We start from the raw sequence: 20897 nt of genomic DNA on the forward strand, positions 1-20897 counted from the left end.
CTCCAAATGCATACGTTCATGTGTCGTTTTGGGCAGATGAGATAAGCTGAGCTAGATGGCATGCATCATAATTTTTCTGCAAACAGACAGTGGAATCATGGCTGGAGTTCTGGTTAATTTGTTGCCAATGAAAGTTTACTGTGGACATATATTGCGGGGTGAAATTGTCAGGCATAATTGACTCATAGTGAATTAATAAATTGTTTTACCCGGCACGTGATTCTCAAGAGCCTTTTCCATTGACTTTGATATTTTATCTACATAACTATACTCCCACTCTTTCTTGGTGCTTTTTGAAGTATTGAAATATTTTGATAAAAGTTGTGCTGCAAAGTAGATATTGAAAATATATTATAGTGAGAAGCAGCAATCAGCAGAGTCTTCAGAAGGAAACACAGGTACAACTGTAAACCATTCTGTCTTTGTCCTCTGGCCTCTGAACAGTTGTCACAGGCAGATACCTGAGAGCTCCAGCGCTTCTCACTTGACAGTTAAAACCTATGTTGTTCAATCATTCCACTTTGTTGCTCAGGAGCCATTTGATCTTTCTACCCTGTGAAATTACTGATAAAATAGAATACAGTTACATCCCTTGTATGAGATAGTTATAATGAATGGTATCATGCACTCAGGCAGGAGAAAGTCATCTTCTTCTATCAGAATGAAAAGATCTTGAAATATAAATTTACTGCCATCATTTCCATATGGTGCAATGGACAGAACATGCTAATGAAGGCTGGGAAAGTCTCTGAAACCAGTGTTATTATCTGCATAGTATTATAAATAACGAATGGGGTATTAACAATATTGCACAATGCTGTTAAAATAAATTTGGTTTATTTAATAGCCATGGTGGGATCATCACAGTGCCGAAACTAACATTGCATTATAGCGTTGCTGCTCTTAATATTAATGGTCTATGCTGCATATATATGGGACGATATTTATAACCAGATGCCAAAAATGGCGATATATTATAAGATATATTGCATCTTTCTGTGATTGTTTGGTGAATTTTGAAAGTGGAAAAAATATTATGCATGATTGACGTGAAGGGGTAAAGTGGGGAGGGGAGCAATAAGAGGCCTGGATAATGGAGAAACCCCAGGGTCCATGTCTCCCTCAGTTAGGATTGCATGACATGGCACTCACCATAACGATAGCAGGTTTGATGGCTGGTCTATGCTGAACTTGGTGATCTTAAATTGGCAACAAAAAAAATGGAAGTGGTGTAATCAGCCTCCAGTCCTTAGACTGAGCCAGGGAGAAATGGACCAAAGTTCCTGCACGTGATTTGTAACCAGTGATTGATTCCTAATTAGTGAAGCATTTTTGTGTATACCTCAAATCAAGGGTAGAATGATAATTGTCTCTGCTGGGAAAATAGCTGTTTGGCAATCTGTTCAATCATACACCATGAAAGTGAGCCATCTGGGGTGAAGTGCCTTAACAATCTTGACATGTGCCATCAGAAAGGGTAAGAAGACAGTTGGAGTGGAAAAATAACAATACATTGTTGAACAGTATGGAGAGAATCTTGCCTTCAATGCCATTACTAACTGCCAGAATTGAAGAACTAAGTAGCTCATGTTCTGATCATGATGAATGTCAGTAAGATTCTTTACTTTATCTTGTTTACCTATCTTTCAGGTATAAAGAACTACTCTCGTATCATCAGACACAACAGTTCTCTGCTGCTATTGGTTTAAATAGAATGCTGTTAATAGCAGGGCTGGTGCAGCCGCCAGTCATGGGAGAGAATATTTCTGAGGACTTTATGAGGAGACAGGTAAGTAGTCAATTTTATGCCAACCCACAATAGGTCACATTTATTTCTGAATATCACAAATCGTTGTGAATTGTAAATCTGCTGTTGTGTAAATGTGTCATGGCAAGATTGATGCCACTGAAGTCTAAAGTTGCTGTTATACAATTGTGTACCCATTAGTCAGAGCTGATTTCCATAGAAACATGATGCTCAATGCTTGTGCTAATGACGAAATAAGTACTGCACTCAACTGCACAATTCAAAATTGTGGTGTAAAATTGGACAGACTTTAAATAGGAAAAAAAATTGAGATTAATTATAAAATGAACCCAGTGTAATTCTGTATGCTAGCATGATATGTAACAAAAGAAGTATGATCATGTGAACTTGAGCGGTATCGGATTTTTGTTTTTTTAAATCTCAGTGAATAATTATCATCTGGAGAGAAGATTATAGTGGCTGATAGAAATCAGACAGATCTCTTTCATGAACTGTCCTCGACTCTTAAAGTACTTGTCTCCTATAAAACATCTTGGGACCGAAGTATAGAATTTACAGCTTTTAATAGCATTCCAGTTCAAAACTGAAGACCATTTTACATGTCCAATGGTGTAAGTCTTTTTAATTCATTCTTGGGATGTGAGTATCTCTCACAAGGCCAATGTTTATTGTCAGGAACTTTCTAAATCCTGGTCTGTTTCATGTTTTTCGTTCAATGCCTATCTTGCTGGCTAGTTTTCAAATCATAGACTTTTGGTTTTGAACTGGAACCACACCTCCTACGCTGCAAGCCGCGATGTGGACTGATCCGGCAGATATCTTCAGATTCATTATGCTCTGTGGCATAATCCCATGATACCATATTGATGAACTTGGCCAAGCAGACACTCAGTTTGTTGAAATCGGGGCCTTGGACAGATTTTCGTTTAGGATTGGTGGAGCTTTTCAGAAACTTCTGGAACAGGAGAAGCAAAGCCCTGTTTTGTCAGTTCTATGAAATATCCAGACATGAAGCAGCTTTAAGGCAATCTCTCTCAGCTGTCTCTCTGCCAGGCGATCGAAGAGGCTCCCAGCCAGACCTCTGGAAGGCATTCCTATTTAAAAGACTGTAGGCAGTAGAACAAAGAACAAAGAAAAGTACAGCACAAAACAGGCCCTTCGGCCCTCCCAAGCCTGTGCCCGTCTAAACTAAAATCTTCTGCACTTCCGGGGTCCTTACCCCTCTATTCCCATCCTATTCATTATTTGTCAAGATGCCCCTTAAACGTCACTATCATCCCTGTTTCCACCACCACTGCCGGCATCGAGTTCCAGGCACCCACTACCCTCTGTGTAAAAAAGAAAACTTGCCTCGTACATCTCCTCTAAACCTTGCCCCTCGCACCTTAAACCTATGCCCCCCAGTAATTGACCCCTCTACCCTGGGAAAAAGCCTCTGACTATCCACTCTGACTTTGCCCCTCATAATTTTGTAGATCTCTATCAGGTCACCCCTCAACCTCCGTCGTTCCAATGAGAACAAACCCATGTTTATTCAACCTCTCCTCATAGCTAATATCCTCCATTTCAGGCAACATCCTGGTAAATCTCTTCTGCACCCTCTCTAAAGCCTCCACATCCTTCTGGTAGTGTGGCGACGAGAATTGATCACTATACTCGCAGTGTGGCCTAACCAAGGTTCTATACAGCTGCACCATGACTTGCCAATTTTTATACTCTGTAACCAGACCTGTGAAGGGAACTACTGGTTCGAAAGGCTTCCAGCAGATTCTCCCACCAGGTTTGTAACAGTTTGTCGTTGAAATAATATTAGACAGAGACTTCGAGCTTTGTTTCAGGAGTTTATTAACACGATATCGTGGAGAACCTGCAATAGTCAATGACCATTCACCAGCGATCTGATTACAGCAGTGCAGAGCCTATCTTTATACACCAAAATAAACAGCTTTTCGTACAAAACAACATCTGGCCTGACCATGATTATACTAGCCAACCTTGGGAGTGCGACTATAGTCATTATCTCTTAACCATCAACATATTGCAGCATATCCTGGCATCCTTAGCTGAACAATTTGTCAGCACAATAGGATTCATCTAAAAGTTGTTTACCAGTGTTTTTTACTTTATGCATCATTCTAAGATATGGCTAAGCACAGTGTTAAAATATAGTCAAACAATCCCAGCATGCTTTAGCAAGTGCTTTTTTATAATAGCAACTAATATTAATATATTTTCTAAGTGCTCAAGCAATTAATAATTCCTCGCATTACTTTCCTTCTACACAGTTTAATCCTCTGTCTGAATAGCTGGGAATAGCCCAGTCTGAGAACTTTCTTCACAATACAGCCAGAATATCTGCACAGAGACCAGGCAAGCAGTCGAAAGGCAAAGTGGATGTAAAATCTGCTGTAAACTCTCAGGTAGAAAACTCCAGTAATATCTCCAGGAGAATGCGAGTCCTTCTGGTAGTCGCATGATAGAATTGCACAGACCTGAATCTCCTGTGTGAAGGTGATTCCCCAGAGGAAGACCTACAATCTGGGAGCTCTAATGGATGGTAGCCCTTAAAAGATCCAAACTCACCGATGGTTTGCAACACCTCGCATCGAGATTACCACTTGCAAGGACCTCAACCCCGGCAGCGAAGATCCTCAAATCTCTCATACCCTTTTAATTCCTGTTATTTTCAATCCTTTCCCTGTCCCCTACCGTAATGTTTGTCTTGCGTGTGTCTGGGTAGAGGGTGGAATGGGCTTTTGGGAATAGTTGGACCATTGTTCCATTATTTCCATTATATGTTCATCTTTTACTTTTGTTATAAATAAACAATTTTGTTAATGTTTTACTTATAAATCTGGTGCCTGTAACTCATTGGAGCAGTCGAGGGTTAAAGATCTCAGGAAAATACACAAATTATCAGTTAATTCAATTACTTGGGGCTCCGGGATCTGTGGGGCTGGAACTGATCGTGCACTCGCCCAGGGTGTCGTAACATTATTGTCCGCTCTTAACTACCCTTGAAAAGGTAAAGTAAGCCACCCTCTGGACTCCCTGTGGTCCATGTTTTTGGTCATGCACACTCAGTGTGGTTAGGGATGGAGTTACATAATTTTGATCCAGAAACCGTGAAAGAATGGTGATATAGCTCGTGAGTCAGGATGGTGTATGACGTGGGAGGGGAATGTGCAGGTTGCTGATGTCCTTCTAGATGATAGCGGTATGTTTAAGTTGGTGGTTAGGATGCCAATCAAGTGGCATGTTTTGTCTTTCTGAGTGTCCTTGGAGCTGCAGTCAGTGAGTGATAACGTCACTGTAGCACACAGAATCATAGAATCTCTACAGTGTAGAAGGGGACCATTCAGTACATTCCTGGACACTAAGGGGCAATTTAGCATGGCCAGTCCACCTAACATGCACATCTTTGGACTGTGGGAGGAAACCGACGCAGACACGGGGAGAAAGTACAAACTCCACATAGTCACCCAAGGCTGGAACTGAACCCAGGTCCCTGGCGCAATGAGGCAGCAGTGCTAACCATTGTACCACCCCTCTCAGAAGAAGATCATTTGGTTCATTGAATCTATGGTGACTCTGGAGAGAAATTAGGTCAGTCCCATTCCCAGCTCTATCCCTGTTGGCCAGCAAGTTTATTTCCTTCAGGTGCTCATAAAATATCTTCTTTAAAATTATTCGTTGTCTCCATTTCCAACACTGGTGGGCAACGAGCTCCAGGTAATTAACACTCCCTGCATAAAATAAATTCTTCCTCACATAACCACTGCATTACTTAGCCTAAACCTTCAATCTGTGTCGTCTAGCCATCAGCAAGAGGAATGACTTTTCTTTATCTACCTTATCTGAAGCTTGTACACCTCCATCAAATCACCCCTCAATCTCTTTATGCCAAGAAAAACATCTCCAACATCTTCAGCCGAGCATAGTATTTAAAATCCCTCATCCCTGTAGCCATTCTGATCAGTCTGCTCAGCATCCTCTTAAGGATCCTCACATCTCTCCTAAATAGTGGTGACCAGAACTGGATGCAATATTCTGGTTGTGGACTCTGCCAAACTCTATTAAGGTTCAGCAGGACTTGTTTCCTATTTTAATACTCAGTGCTTCTGGAGAGTTCCACCAGACTCTTGACTTGTGCCTTTTAGGTGGTGGGTGGAATTTGGGAAGTCTGCAGATGAGTTACTCGCCATACAATTCTTGGCTTCTGACCTGCACTTGTAGCCACAGTATGTGTATTTGGTCCAGTAATGTTTCTGATCACTGATAACCCCCAGATGTCAATGGGGGCAGAAGATGCAGTGACGGCAATGCTGTGGAATGTCAGGGGCGATGGTTAGATTCTCTCTTGTTGAAGATGGTCATTGCCTGGTTTTTGTGTGAAGTGAATGTCACTTGCCATTTATTAGCCAAAACCTGAATGTTGTCCAGGTCTTTCTCCATGTGGAAACATTGCATCAGTATCTGAGAGTTACAGACGCAAGGATTAACAATTTCCTCTGTTTGGCTGATTTCTCACTTCAAATATGACATTTCACCATTGGAAAAAAATGTTATGGCCTCCACCTCTCCAGTCGTTGATGCGTTTGTCCTCAATCTTGTGCTTTTAAATTATGCTTGAAGTTGTGGCGGAATCCATGAACTTCAGAGTGAGGAGCCCCATTGGAGCTCATGGCTGAACCCAAACCACCACTTAGCCTCAAGACATCCTAGGCCCAGGTGCTGTCACTCATCCCACCAGGAAGGCACACTCTTACTGCTGGCCACTTGATGTGGTCACAGAGTTGAGCAGCGGGGTGTTGCGGGGAGTAAAGGGAGGGAGCAGCAGAGCCTGCATCTAGTTTCATGCTTCTTCTGTTTTTCCATAGTGGTTTGGGACAACTGAGTAGTTTGCTAGGCAATGAGAGAACAAGTTGATCTTCCAGAATGTCACTGATGTAAAGTGCATTTGTCAAATCATAAAAGGATAGTAAGATAACAATCTACATGGGTGAGTTTAACAAAATTACATTGGCAAAATCAATCGTGGATAGAAAAAACATTTTCTTTAGTCGAATAAATGCATCAGGAAAATGCGCAATTATTATTTTGCCTCAAGCTTATTGTTCTCTGTTGGTTTCAAAGTTACTATTTGTTGAAATTTGTACAGTTAAACAGGCCTATGACTACTCTGTATAATTACAGTTTGTTACCTGCAATTAATCATTTTGTCAATTAAGTCTAGAAATAACTAATTAGGGTTGAACTCAAGTAACTTATAAGTCAAAGCCTGATCTCACTCCTGATTTCTTTTCACAGAATCGCTGTGGTGCAGAAGGAGGCCATTTGGTCTATCATGTCTGTACTTGCTCTCCTAAAGGGCATCGTGGCTTAGTGCTATTGCCCTGTCTTTTCCCTATACCACTGCGCATTGGTTATATTCAAGTAATCATCGAATGCCTTCTGAATGCCTCAGTTAAACTTGCCTCCACCACACTTCCAGGCAGTGCATTTCAGAATCGAACCACTTGTTGTCTGAAAAATATTTTTCTCACATCTCATTTGCTTCCTTTGCAAATCGCTTTAAATCTGTGCCCTCTCGTCATTGATCCTTTTATGCATTGAAACAGTTTCTTGCTATCTGTTCTGTTTGAACATCTCTATCATATCTCCTCTTAGCCGCCTTCTCTCCAAAGCGAACTGTTCAAATCTCTCCAATCTATCCTCATAACTGAAGTTTCTCATCCTTAAAACAGTGTTGCAAATCTATTCTGCACTCTCTACAATGCGTTCACGTCTTTACTATAGTGTGGCACCCAGAACTGTGCGCAATATTCCAACTGAGGTCTTGTTTAAGTTCAGGATAACCTCCTTACTCTTGGGGGTGAGGAAGCGGAGTCCCACACTAGTGTTCTGTAATTAAATAAAGATAGTTACATAGGCATGAGGACAGATTTGGCTCGAGTAGAGTGGGCAGGAAGACTAAAAGGTAGGATAGCTAATGAGCAGTGGCAGTTGTTTAAGGAGATACTCAATTCCTCACAACTAAAATATATTCCAAAGAGGAAGAAAGATGGCAAGAGGGGTCAAAAACATCCATGGCTAAGCATGGAGGTTAAGGACGATATAAACACAAAAACTAAGATTTACCATGTTGCAAAGACCAGTGGCAGACTGGAAGATTGGGAGACTTTCAAACAAAGGATTCTAAAAAAGTAATAAAAAGAGCTAAGGTAAATTACGGAAAAAAGTTAGCGCAAAACATCAAGAAGGATAGCAAAAGTTTCTATAAGTACTTAAAGGGAAGAGAGTCTCTAAAGTGAATGTTGGTCCCTTGAAGAATGAAATGGAGAGTTAATAATGGGGAACGCAGAAATAGCAAAGATGCTAAATCAATATTTTGCCCCAGTTTTCACGGTGGAGGACATCAGTACCATTCCGATAGGAACGGGTAATTCATAGGTAATAGAAAGGGTGGAACTTAGAACAATCAGCATCAATAGGGAAACAGTACTCAACAAGCTCTTGGGATTGAAGGAAAAGAAGTCCCCAGGGCCTGATGGCCTACATCTTCGGGTTTCAAAGGAAGTGGCAGTGGGTGGACGGCGCCGGCGGGAACTGTGCGGGAACGCTGGGGGGGGGGGGGGGGGGGGGGTGCTCTGATGGGGTCTGGTCCACGATCTGGGCCCACCAATCGGCGGGCCGGCCTCTCTTTCCCCCCCCTCCCCGGCCTACCTCCCAGAACACCGGCGCCATGTTGGTGAGGGGCCGGCGCGCGTAAGAAGTTTCCCACGCACGCGCAGGTTGGCGTGGCCCAACTGCGCTTGCGCAGGAATTAGCTGCCCCAACTGTGCATGCGTGGGTTGGAGTGGCGCCCGTTTGGCGCCGTTTTGGGACGCTGGAGTGGCGGGAACCACTCCAGCGCTGTGCTGGCCCCCTATGGGGCCAGAATAGGTCGTGCCTGGGGCCTGTTCGCGCCGTCGTGAAACGCGACGCCGTTCACGCTGGCGCGGGCACTTAGTCCCGGGAGCGGAGAATACCGCCCATGGATAAAGTAGACGAGCAGATGCTTCCTCTTGTGGGGCATTCGAGAACAAGAGGTTGTAGTCTCAGGATAAGGGGTAGCAAATTTAAAATGGAGTTGAGGAGAAACTACTTCTCCCAAAGGGTCATGAATCTGTGGAATTCGCTACCATTGGTCTGTGGAATTTTTCAAATTAAGCGCACTATCTGATTAGTGGCTGTATCCCGTAGGTCCAGTGTTTTCCACTGTCTCAAGGTGAGTGAAGGTTCCGAGCCTCATGCTCCCTTTATCCTCTGCTCCCAGAAGAGTGCCCCTCGCAATTCCAGTGCTCTCCGCTCCTGAAGATGAATGATATCTTGATATCACATGGAGTGAATATCTTGATATCACGTGGAGTGAATCAAATTGGCAAGATTGGCATCTAAGATGCTGGGGATTTCAGGAGGAGGCCATGATGGGCATCATCCACTCAGCACTTCTGGCTAAAGATGGCTCCAAATGCTTCAGATTGGTCTGTTGCATTGGTGTGCTGAGCTTCCCCATCGTTGAAGATGAGGATGTTTGTGGAGCCTCCTTCTCCAATTATATGTTTAATTTGGCACCACCATTCAGCACTGGATGTGACAGGACTGCAAATCTAATATCTGATTTGTTGCTTTGGAACTCTGCTACTGCTTCCAATATTTGGAATGCTAATAGTCCTGTGTGGCAGCTTCTTCAGGTTGATAACACATTTTTATTATGTCTGGTGTTGCTCCTGGCATGCCCTCCTGCACTTTTCATTCAACTAGAGTTGGTTCCCCAGCTTGTTGGTAAGGCAGAGTGGGTGGGGGATATGTCAGACCATGAGGTTACTGATTGTAGTTGCATGCAATTCTGTTGCTGCAAATGGCCCATAGCGCCTCATGCATGCCCAGTTTTGAGTTGCTAGATCTGTTCAAAATCTATCCCATGGTGGCACTGTCACACAACATGTTAGAAGGTATCTTCAATGTGAAGATGGGACTTTGTCTCCACAAGGACTATGCAGTGGTCATTCCGACTGAAACTATGGACAGAGACATCCATGACAGATAGATTGGTGAGGACAAAGTCAAATAGGCTTTTCCTTACCATCTGTTGAAGACCCAGTCTAACAGCTTTGAGAGTTCGGCCAGCTTGATCAGTAGTGGTGGTACTGAACTACTCTTGGTGATCAACATTGAAGACCCACCGCCCAGAGTACATTCTGTGCCCTTGCCACCCTCGGTAGAGGTTAGGGAGGGTTATGGGGCTGGGGCAGGGGAATTGGCCTGGGTAGGGTGCTCTTCTTTCAAACAACCTAAATGGGACGACACAGTAATTAGCACTATTGCCTCACAGCGCCAGGGACCCAGGTTCGATTCCAACCTTGGGTGTCTGTATAGAGTTTGGACAATTTCCACCAGATGCTCCAGTTTCCTCCCACAGTCCAAAGATGTGCAGGTTAGGTGGATTGGCCATGCTAAATTGCTCCTTCATGTCCAAAGACTAGGTGGAGTTGCGAGGGTGTTGCGGTGGATTGGGCCTGGGTATCGTGCTCTTTCAGAAAGTCGGTGGAGACCCGATGGGCCGAATGGCCTCCTTCTGCACTGTAGGGATTCTGTTTATCTATGAAAGGAATGGAGGGAACAGAATTCTTTGAGGTGCATTCAGGAGAACATTTTTGGGCAGTAATCAAGGGCTGGATTTTTTTGGGACTATGCCCCCACGCCGCCGTAAAAACTGTGGCCTTTAACGCCAGACAAACTCGTGTGAAAAGGCCCCATATTCATAGCCCTGCAGGGGGCTAGCAGGGACCCGGGGTGTTTCTCGCAGCTTTAGTTGCAGAAACGGGCTCCTGCACTTGCAGGTTGGAGGCAGCGCATGCGACGGTGGCGGTCTCCAGTGGCCGTGCCGTGCTCCATGGCGGACCTCACAAATAGTGCCCCTGATCGGCCGCGCGGCCGACCCTGACCGCCCCCCAACAAATTGCCCGGTCCCGTAGGAGGCCCCCCTGCCTTCTGATCGGCCCACCTCCGACCATGGCGGCCGCGGACTGAGTCCGCAGCTGCCATGCGAGTATCCCGAACGGCAAAACCATAAGTGATCCACGCAGTCGGGACTTAGGCTGGTTGGGGGTGGAGAATGGCGGGGTGGGCATCCAGCAATAGCCGCACGTAAGGAATAGGCGGCGCGGCGTATAACATGGGTACGCTGCTTTTCGGGACCCGGACAATTGTGGAACTGGTGTCTGTCCAGATTCAGTGCGTGGAAATGGATTCTCCGCCCCGGGGTGCGGAGAATCCAGCCCAATGTTTGTGGTAGTGCTCATACTTAGTTAGTTTTGGCATTTATGGAAAAGGCAAAGATGGAACAGGAGTTAAATTGAACAATATATGCCCCTGTCACAAGTAGGCTTCAATGAAGTTACTGTGAAAAGCCACTAGTCGCCACATTCCGGCGCCTCCTCGGGGAGGCTGGTACAGGAATTGAACCCGCGCTGCTGGCACTGTACTGCATTACAAGCCAGCTATTTAGCCCACTGTGCTAAACCAGCAATTTCTAAACTGGGATAAGGCCAATTTTACTCAGCTGAGGACTGATCAAACAAAAGTGGACTGGAAACAGCTACTTGAAAGTTAATCAATGTTGGAACAGTGGTAGGCATTTAAAGTGCAGATTCAGGGGGTTCAAAGTAAGCGTGTTCCCATAAAGAAGAAGGATGGAATGACCAAATCTCGAGCCCCCTCAATTTCAAGGAACTTAGATGGTGATATAAGACAGAAAAGGGAACTATGAGGAGAAGTTTGATAAACCCAGATTATTTTCACTGGAATGACGGAGGTTGAGGGGCAATCTGATAAAAGTTTACAAAATTATGAGTGGCCTGGACAGAGTGGATAGACGGATGCTTTTACCCAGGGTGGAAAAGTCAATTACTAGGAGGCATTGGTTTAAGGTGCGAGGGGGACAATTTAGAGGAGACATGCGAGTGCCTGGTACGCGCTGCCGGAGGAGGTGGGGGAAGCAGGTACAATAGTGACGTTTAAGAGGCACCTTAACAGATACATGAATAGGATGTGAATAAAGAGATACGTACTCTGGAAGTGCGGAAGCCTTTAGTTTCGACAGGCATCATAATCGGCACAGGCGTGGAGGGCCGAAGGGCCTGTTCCTCTGGTGTACTATTCTTTGTTCTTTGAAAGCTATGTCGGACACAAAGAACTCCATATTCCAGAAAGCCAAGAGGAGTATAGAAAGTGCAAGGGTGAAATAAGGGGCGAAAATCTCCCCTACCCGGCGGGGCGGGTGGTCCCGGCGTAGAGGAGTGGCGCCAACCACTCCGGCGTCGGGCCTCCCCAAAGGTGCGGAATTCTCCGCACCTTTAGGGGCCAAGCCCTCACATTGAGGGGCTAGGCCCGTGCCGGAGCGGCTGGGACCACACTGACTGGCACCAAAACCGGGAACAACGGCCTTTGACGCCCGGCGCCGCGGCTGGCCGAAAGGCCTTCGCCGGTTCTCGCATGCGCCGGTGCATCAGCTGCTGCTGATGTCACCACCAGCGCATGCGCGCTGGGGGAGTCTCTTCCACCTCCGCCATGGTGGAGGCCGTGGCGGCAGCGAAAGAAAAAGAGTGCCCCCACGGCACTGGCCCGCCCGCCGATCGATGGGCCCCGATCGCGGGCCTGGCCACCGTGGGAGCACCCCCCGGGGTCCGATCGCCCCGCGCACCCCCCCAGGACCCCGGGGGCCCACTCGCGCCGCCGATCCCGCCGGCACAGAGGTGGTTCAAACCACGGCGACGGAGAGGCCTCTCAGCGGCGGGACTTCGGTCCATCCGGGCCGGAGAATAAGGGCAGCACAGAAACCCGTAGCCTCCCGCCGGCCCCGCCATTCTCCAAGGCGGGCGGCGGGATTGGCCGCACACCGACTTTTTGCGGGTGGGAGAATTCTGGACATGGTGGGGGCGGGAGTTTCGGCGGCCCCGGGCGATTCTCCGACCCTGCTGGGGGTTGGAGAATTTCGCCCCAGAAGAGAGAGCATGCAAGAATATTGGCAAGCAAAATCAAGGAGAACCCAAAGATGTTTTATCAGTACATTAAGGGTACTAGGATAGCTAAGGAAAGAGTAGGGCCCATAAAGAACCAAAGAGCTAATCTGTGTATAGAGGCAGAAAATGTGAGTATGTTTCTTGATGAATACTTTGCTTCTGCCTTCACAAAAGGGATGTTGTAGTTAAGGAGGCGAGGTGTGAAGAGAGGAAATATTAAGGGAACTAGCATCCTTGAAAGTCACCAGGGATAAGTAACCAGGGCCGAATGAAATGCACAGCTGGCTGTTTAATGAAGCCAGGGAGGAAATAGCGAATGCTCTGACCATCATTTTGTAATCTCTCTGGGTGCAGGTGTCGTACCAGAGGATTGGAGGAGTGCTAGCGTTGCACTTTTGTTTAAAAGCGGAGTGCAGGATAGATCGAATAGTTACAGGCAAATCAGTCTTACCTTGCTGGGCAAATAATTGGAATCAATTAAGAGTAAGCTGTCACATAAAAAGGCATGGAGTAATAAAGGACAGTCCGTATGGATTTGTTAAGGGATGGTTGTGTCTGACTAATTGATCTACATGGATTTTAGCTGCGCGTTTGACAAGGTACTATATGGCAGACTGGTTAAAAATATAAAAACCCATGGGATCCAAGGGAGTCCAGCAAGCTGGATACAAATTGGCCCAGTGGCTGGAAACAAAGGGTTGGGATGTGCTTTTGCGATTGGTAGGCTATTTCCAGTGAAATTAGGGTTAGGGCTCAAAAGATCTAAGACTCCTAATTTTTGTGGTATATATTTTAATGATTTGGGCTTAAATGTCATGATCAAGAATTTTTCAGATGACACAGAGATTGGCTGCATGGTTGATAAAGAAGAAAGCTTTTGACTGCAGGAAGATAGCAAAGGACTGTTCGGGTGGCAGAAAACGTGACAAATGGAATTCAACCCAGAGAAGTGTGAGGTGATACATTTTGGGAGGTCAAACAGAATTTAACCCAGAGAAGTGTGAGGTGATACATTTGGGGAGGTCAAACAATGCAAAGTAATCACAATAAATGGAGAATACTAAGAGGTGTAGCAGAAGTGACACCTGAGAGTGCTAGTTCACAGATCCCGACGATAGTAGGACAAGTCGATAAGGTGCATGTGGAATATTTTCTTTATTAGCCAATACATAGAATATAAAAACAGGGAGGTTATGCAAGAACTGTATAAAACACAATAATTAAGGTGACAAAAAGGTGGTCAAAATTATGAAAAATCTTGACAGGGTAAAGAAGGATATTCTGCCTGCATGGAGTTGGTAAGTCAGTGATTAGGGGTCACAATTTCAAGATGGCCAGTAAGAGAGCTAGGAGTGAGATGAGGAGAAATATCTTTACTCAGAGAGTTGTTGGGACTTCGAAAGTGCTGCCTGGGAGAGTGGTGGAGGCGGATTCCACAGGAGATTTCAAAGAGAGCCAGTTACAGAAGTCAGTAATAAAATATTTTAGCCGCATTAATTCTCTGCTAGGTTATCTTCAAAAGCTGTGAACTCCTGAATAAATTTGTTTCTGCAACTTCATTTGGAATTTTAGACGTTTGCTGTTTGTCAGATGAAGAGGGAATGTTGCCCTCTTGTGGTATTCTGAAATATGTAATTCACAGCCAATAGTTTTGTGTTTTCCATTTTTAAAAATGTAGCTTCAGTAATCCATTTTCCTCTACAGTTCTGCTGTTAGTTTATTTGTTTTATTTTCTACAGAGAAATATTAGTAGTGTCAATCAGATTTGTCAAATTTTCTCAGGTTCAGTACAGTGTCATGTTCAGTTCTGTGCGTGTTTCCTTCCACCGTCCAAAGGTGTGCAGGTTGGGTGGATTGATCATGCTAAATTGCCCCTTAATGTCCAAAGATGTCCAGGTTAGGTGGGGTTATAGGGATAGGGCAGGGAGTGGGCCTAGGTAGAGTGCTCTTTCGGAGCGTCGATGCAGACTCAATGGGCCGGATGCCATCTTCTGCACTATAGAGATTCAATGGATAATAGGGTTGAGCTAGTGGAAGGGGCAGGACGAATAAAAGGGAAGACCTGTGATAAGGTGGAAGGCAGGAGCAACTAAATGACAAAAAATTTTGTTGTGCAAAAGCCAAAGAGAGAAATGATGGTTTTAGTAAAGAAACAGAAAATGTGTCCAGCTGAGGCGCGAATGGCTAATCTAGCAGCTCAATGAATGTAAAATGTGGGATAAAGAAAGAAACAAGACAAGACCGAAGCAGCAAAATAAACACGGGACATGATCTGAAATTGTTGAGTCCAGAAGGCTGTAGAGCGCCGAGTCGAAAGATACGGGGCAAGATCCTCCACCTGTTCACGCTGGGGGGAGTTTCCAGTCTTGCCAACCAGCGCACCTACCCACAGAGGTGTAAGGTGGATTCAGTGGGAAATTTCATTGACAGGGCGGGACCAGAAGATCCTGCCACTGACCAACGGCAGGCCACCTCCCACAGCCGAGAAACATGCTTCAGGGAGGCTAGAGAATCTCGCCCAAGGTGCTTTACCTCAAAGCTTGCATTGAGTTTCATTGGAACGCTGTTGCAGAAAGACCAGACTTAGGAGCAAGGTGGAGAATTAAAACGGCAAGTGACAAAGGCAAAACTTGGGATCAAGCTTGCAGACTTGACGGAGGTGCTCTGGACATTGACCACCCAGTGTGCGTTTGGGGAGACCACATTGTGAGCAGCAAATACAACGTACTGAATTGAAAGAAACATTGATGTTTCATTTGGAGTGTATTTCAAGCCTAGCATGGTGAGACAGGAGGAGGTAAAGGGACAGATGTCGAATTTCCGCATGATTTGAAAGGTGCCACGGTAAAGAGCGGAGGTGTTTGGAGTGACTGAGGAGTGGACTAGTGTGTCTCTGAGAGAATGGCCCCTTCAGAATGATGAAAGGGGAGGGCAGGTGAAGATATGCTTGGTAGTGTCGTCACTCTGAAAGTGCTGGAATTGGCAGGGGATGATTGGTGGGTGCCTCCACGCTACTCCTTTTTGCCACTTCCCTGGATGGCTACACTGTGGCTTCACTGTTCCAGCTGGGATTGGAGCTTCTGGCTGAGAGGGCACAGAAAGGAAAGCCCGTAATGATCTCTGAAGTCAGCAATGATTGGGGTGGTGTGGATCTTATCCAAAAGGTTTGCAAAGGGATATATATAGATAGGTAGGTTGAGTGTGTGAGCAGAAGTTTTGTATGTGAAACATAACATTGGAAAACAATTTATCCACAATGCTGGGAATAGTAGAAAAGGAAAATGTTATTTACATGCACAAAGCCTGCAAAATACTGCAGTTTGGAGGAATCTGGATGTCTACCGACATGAATCGCAAAGTTAGCGTGCAGCTACAGCATGTAATTTTAAAAGAAATTTCTTTACGTGAGCGTCACTGGCTGGGCCGGATTTATTGAGCGGACAAATGGAGGCGGCTGGAGTATAAAAGTAGGGAAGTCTTGTTATAACTACAGAGAGGGTGTTCGTGAAACCACACCTAGAATACTGCATGCACAATTATTTTATTTTTATTTTTTCACAGGATGTGGAAATTGCTGGCTAAGCCAAGATTTGTTTCCCATCATTAATTGCCCTTGAGCCACTGTCTTGAACCCTGGTAGTCCAGTGGCGGTACACTCACCAGTGCCGTAAGGAAGGGGGTTCCAGGAATTTGACCCATGACAGTAAAGGAATAGTGATAAATCTCCAAGTCACTATGGTGTGTGGCTTGGAGAGGAACTTGCAGGTGGTGGTGTTCCCATGTATCTGCTACCTTTGTCTTTCTATGTAGTGGAGGTCATGAGTTTGGATGTTGCTGTTCAGAGGCTTGATGAGTTGCTGCAGTTCATCTTCTGCAGAGTACAGATCACTGCCATCGTATGTTGGTGCTTGTAAGAATGAATGTTAAGGTGCTAGGTGGGATGCCAATCAAGCGGGCTGCTTTGTTCTGGACAGCTGTTGTTCCTCTTGGCTATTGGAGCTGCACTTATCCAGGCTAGTGGAGAATACGTCATCACACTCCTGACTTGAACTTTGTTGATGCTGGGCAGGTTTTGGGGACTAGGGAGGGTAGTTGCTCGCTGCAGTGATAATTGAGTGCATGGGCTAGTTCTGATTAAAAGCAATGATATTAATTGGGGAAAGATTAGGGCGCAAATGCAAGAACCAGTTTCCATCTGTTGCTTCACAGTGCTAGGGACCCGGGTTCGATTCTCTGCTTGGGTTACTGTCTGTGCGGAGTCTGCACATTCTCCCTGTGTCCATATGTGTTTCCTCCGGGTGCTCCGGTTTCCTCCCACAAGTGTATTTGAAATGTATTGTAATATATTTTCAGCTTTAACCTCTATTTTTCTTTCAGTACAGTTACTGCACATGTGCTAAGAACTGCATTGTACATTGTAAGTGCACATACTCAGTCTTTTTTTGAACACTTTGCACCATTCATTTCCTCAACCAACCAACTCCCTCCTGCCACCCGCTCCCACCACTCCTGAACCCCTCCCTCTCTCCCCCACACATCACTTCTCACCAACCATCGCTGTTCCTCTCCCAACACCCTCGCTCCCTAATGCTTGCTACCTCTCTCGGCTCACCTCTTGCCTCCCAGTTTCCTCATAGAATCCCTACAGTGCAGAAGGAGGCCATTCAGCCCATTGAGTCTGCACCAACTGTCTGAAAGAGCAACCTACCTAGGGTCAGGCCATCACCCTATCTGCGTATCCAGTAACCCCACCTATCCTTTTGGACACTTAAGAGGCAATTTAGCATGGCCAGCCCACCTAATCTGCACATCTTTGGACTGTGGGAGGAAACCGGAGCACCCAGAGGAAACCCGCGCAGACATGGGGAGAAAGTGCAAACTGCACAGAGACAGTCACCCAAGGTCAAAATTGAACCCAGGTGCCTGGCATTGTGAGGCAGCAGTGCTAGTCACTGTGTGCCACTCTCACTCTCTCCCAATTTCCTCACTCTCTCCCACTCACTGCTACACTCTCCTGACTCCCTTTCTGCTTCCCGCTCACTACCTCTCTCTTGCTGAGTCCTCATTGTGAAGGAAAGAGTGAGGGGTTCAGAAGAGGGAAGCAGTGAGCTGCAGGGAGTGAGAGTAGAGAGGGATCTGGTGAACAGGAGGTGGTAAGTAGTTACAATAATAATGAGTAGAAAGTAGAAAGAGGATTATTGGGCCAGTTAGGTTCAGGGCAACCAATAGGGTTTTAATTTAAGAAGAGCAGACCAGGAATATAACCCTTGTTACAGGATTGCTTATGGGAAAGGACTTTTCATTTCGCACATAAGTTTTTGAGAAACACACTAGGAGTGCCAAACGTGGGATAACTGGATTCTCATTGGAGGCAGTTCAGAGAATTCCTGGGATGAAGAGGTGTCTTGTGAGGAATGATTGAGCAGGTTGGGCCTGTACTCACTGAAATTTAGAAGAATGAGAGGTAACATATAAGATTCTGAGGGAGCTTGGTAGTGTAGATATTGAAAGGATGATTCCCTTTAAATGCTCTATAAGTATGAAGCTCAGTTACAAAATAAAGGGTCTCTTGTTTAAATGGAAATAAGGAGCAGAGTGTCACAGTAATGTTATGGCACAGAAAGAGGCCATTTGGCCCATCATGTATGCACCGCCTTTCCAAATAAGCATCATAACTTAATGCCATTTCCCTGCCTCTTCCCCGTTTCTTTGAAGTAATCATCTAATGCCATCTTGAATGCCTCAATTAAACCTGTCTACACCACATTTCAGGCAGTGCATTCCAAACTTGAACCTCTCACTGTGTGAAAAAACTTTTTCTCACATCACATTTGCTTCTTTTATAAATCACTTTAAATCTGTGCCCTCTCATTCTTGCTCCTTTTACGAGTGAGAATAGTTTCTCCCCATCTACTCTGTCCAACTCCCTTGTGACTTTAACACCTCTGTCAAATAAGCCCTTAGCTGCCTTCTCTCCATGGAGATCAGTACAAACCTCTCCAATCTTTCCTCATAATGAAGTTTCTCATCCCTGGAATCATTCGTCTAAATCTCTTCTGCACTCTCCAATGTATTCACATTCTTCCTATAGTGTGGCACCCAGAACTGTGCACTATATTCCTCAGGTCTAACTAGTGCCTTGTATAAGTTCAGTATAACCTCCTTGCTCTAGTACTCTATGCCCCTATTAATAAGGTCCAGAATACTATGTGCTTTATAGACTGCTGTCTCTGCACCTGACCCGCCACCTTCAATGATCTATGCACATGTACACCCAGGTCCCTCTGCTCCTGCACTGCCTTACGAATTTTACCACTTCTTTGATATTGTCTCTCCATGTTCTTCTCGGGGTTATTCATCTCTGAAATTCTCCACCTCAAAGAGCAGTGGAGGCTGTGTCATTGAATATATTCAAGGCTATGTTGGACAGATTTTTGATCTACAGTAGAGTCTAGGGTTATGGAATGTAAGCAGGCAAGTGGATCAGGTCAACCATGACCGTATTGAATGGCAGAGCTGGCTCAAAGGGCTAAATGACCTACTCTTTCTCCTATTTCTTATGTTCTTAGACATCAATATTATCTTGATGAGACATTAAACAGGTGACTTTAAGGAGGTAAAATTAAAAATAGGAATAGTTTTGTTTAACTTGGTTTGTCTTTTTGGTTATGTCCAAAAATAAATCTTCATTTTTTTTCAACAAGAATAAATAGTAGATGGTGCAGATGATGACTGTGCTGTATTGTGTAGTAGCTTCCTGGAGAAAATTGTATGGTGGCAGATATAATGACCTTTGTGTGCTGGAATAGCTAATTTCCCAGTTCTTTAATAACATAGCAATGTGACTGATTCTCTGCTACTGCATATAGAAGATTGAGATAATTCCGTTGTTTGTGTGGCCTCATTTAAGAGCACCAATTGTTTCATGTGCCCATAAACTATTTCCTGAATGCACATAACCTGGAAAGGGCTTTCATAAGCTTACTAAAACAATTTCAGCAACTAAACAAATCAACAAACTGTTATTTTCTACTACTTAGAAATACCTGCTGAGCAATCCAGCCCACCTGAGTGCTGTTGTGGATGAACACTTCTTCATTAATGAGAGCATCTCCCAAGTCCGGTAAGTGGTGACTGCACCGTTGGTATTTAAAATATCCAAGACGGGAAATCAGAATCGGGCTTTTGAAGTTACAATAGATCATTTTTAAATGCTTGTCTGAACTGTACTTTAACTATAATAACAGGAGCCCCCATCAATTGCGCATGAATAACATGCTGCTTCAGGAGGACAAGAGCATTGCATCAAATAACAGGCAACACCGTATTCTGCCAATGAAATGTGTGAACTGATGTGCAATGTATGGCTGGCAACCTAATTGCTGTAAACATGCTTACAGCGGAAGTCAGTTAAAAGGTTTCTCTTTCCCTATGGATTGTCAGCTACATATTATTGTTTCTTCATGATCCCAAGATCGGAAAAGGCAAGAGGAAATAAATGCTTTTGTTGTGAAGTTTTGACACTCTGGAGTGTACTGTCTGAAGAGGGACAGTTATCTATCCGGATGTTTATATCTGGAGGTGGATCTAATGTATTTTTCAAACAGCAATGCGCATAATATACTTTACTGACAACAGGGACATTATGCCATGCTATAAGTATCGTATGATGGCGCTGCAAAGATATATTTGTGTATAACTTGGCCTGACTGCGAATCAATTCGAAGTTAATTACTGTTGGCAAAAAAACAGCTGGCTGCAAATTCCTGGCTCCAGGTCAGATGATACAGACAAGAAATAACTGTTTTTTCTTGTTTGTTTTAATACATTTCGCACCTCGCTATCAGAAATGTGAAATGTTGCACACAATGCAAAATTTATTCTTCTTCCTGAGTTCTCTGCCTAAAGGCAGGTCCTTGACGACTATGCGCCGAACCGCGGCAAAGTAATGTGGCTTTTGATTTCGGGTAGGACGAGGGGACAGGCCCCGAGTCTAGCTCAGCCGAAACCGGGATCAAACCTGTGCTGTTGGGGTTAGTATAACCCACATGTTAGCCAAGTGA

General features: G+C 44.9%; 1 protein-coding gene across 2 annotated transcripts in view; it reads left to right on the plus strand.

The window, feature by feature from the left end:
• Positions 1-20897, plus strand: part of si:dkey-122a22.2 — a 181392-nt gene that overhangs the window by 110173 nt on the left and 50322 nt on the right. For both annotated transcript variants that reach the window (XM_038809979.1, XM_038809980.1), the window contains 2 exons: positions 1651-1789; positions 19875-19957. In XM_038809979.1, the coding sequence (XP_038665907.1) occupies positions 1651-1789; positions 19875-19957 (222 nt within the window). The remainder of the gene's footprint in view (positions 1-1650; positions 1790-19874; positions 19958-20897) is intronic.

The sequence above is a fragment of the Scyliorhinus canicula genome, chromosome 10 (assembly GCF_902713615.1).
Source record: "Scyliorhinus canicula chromosome 10, sScyCan1.1, whole genome shotgun sequence".
NCBI lineage: Eukaryota > Metazoa > Chordata > Chondrichthyes > Carcharhiniformes > Scyliorhinidae > Scyliorhinus > Scyliorhinus canicula.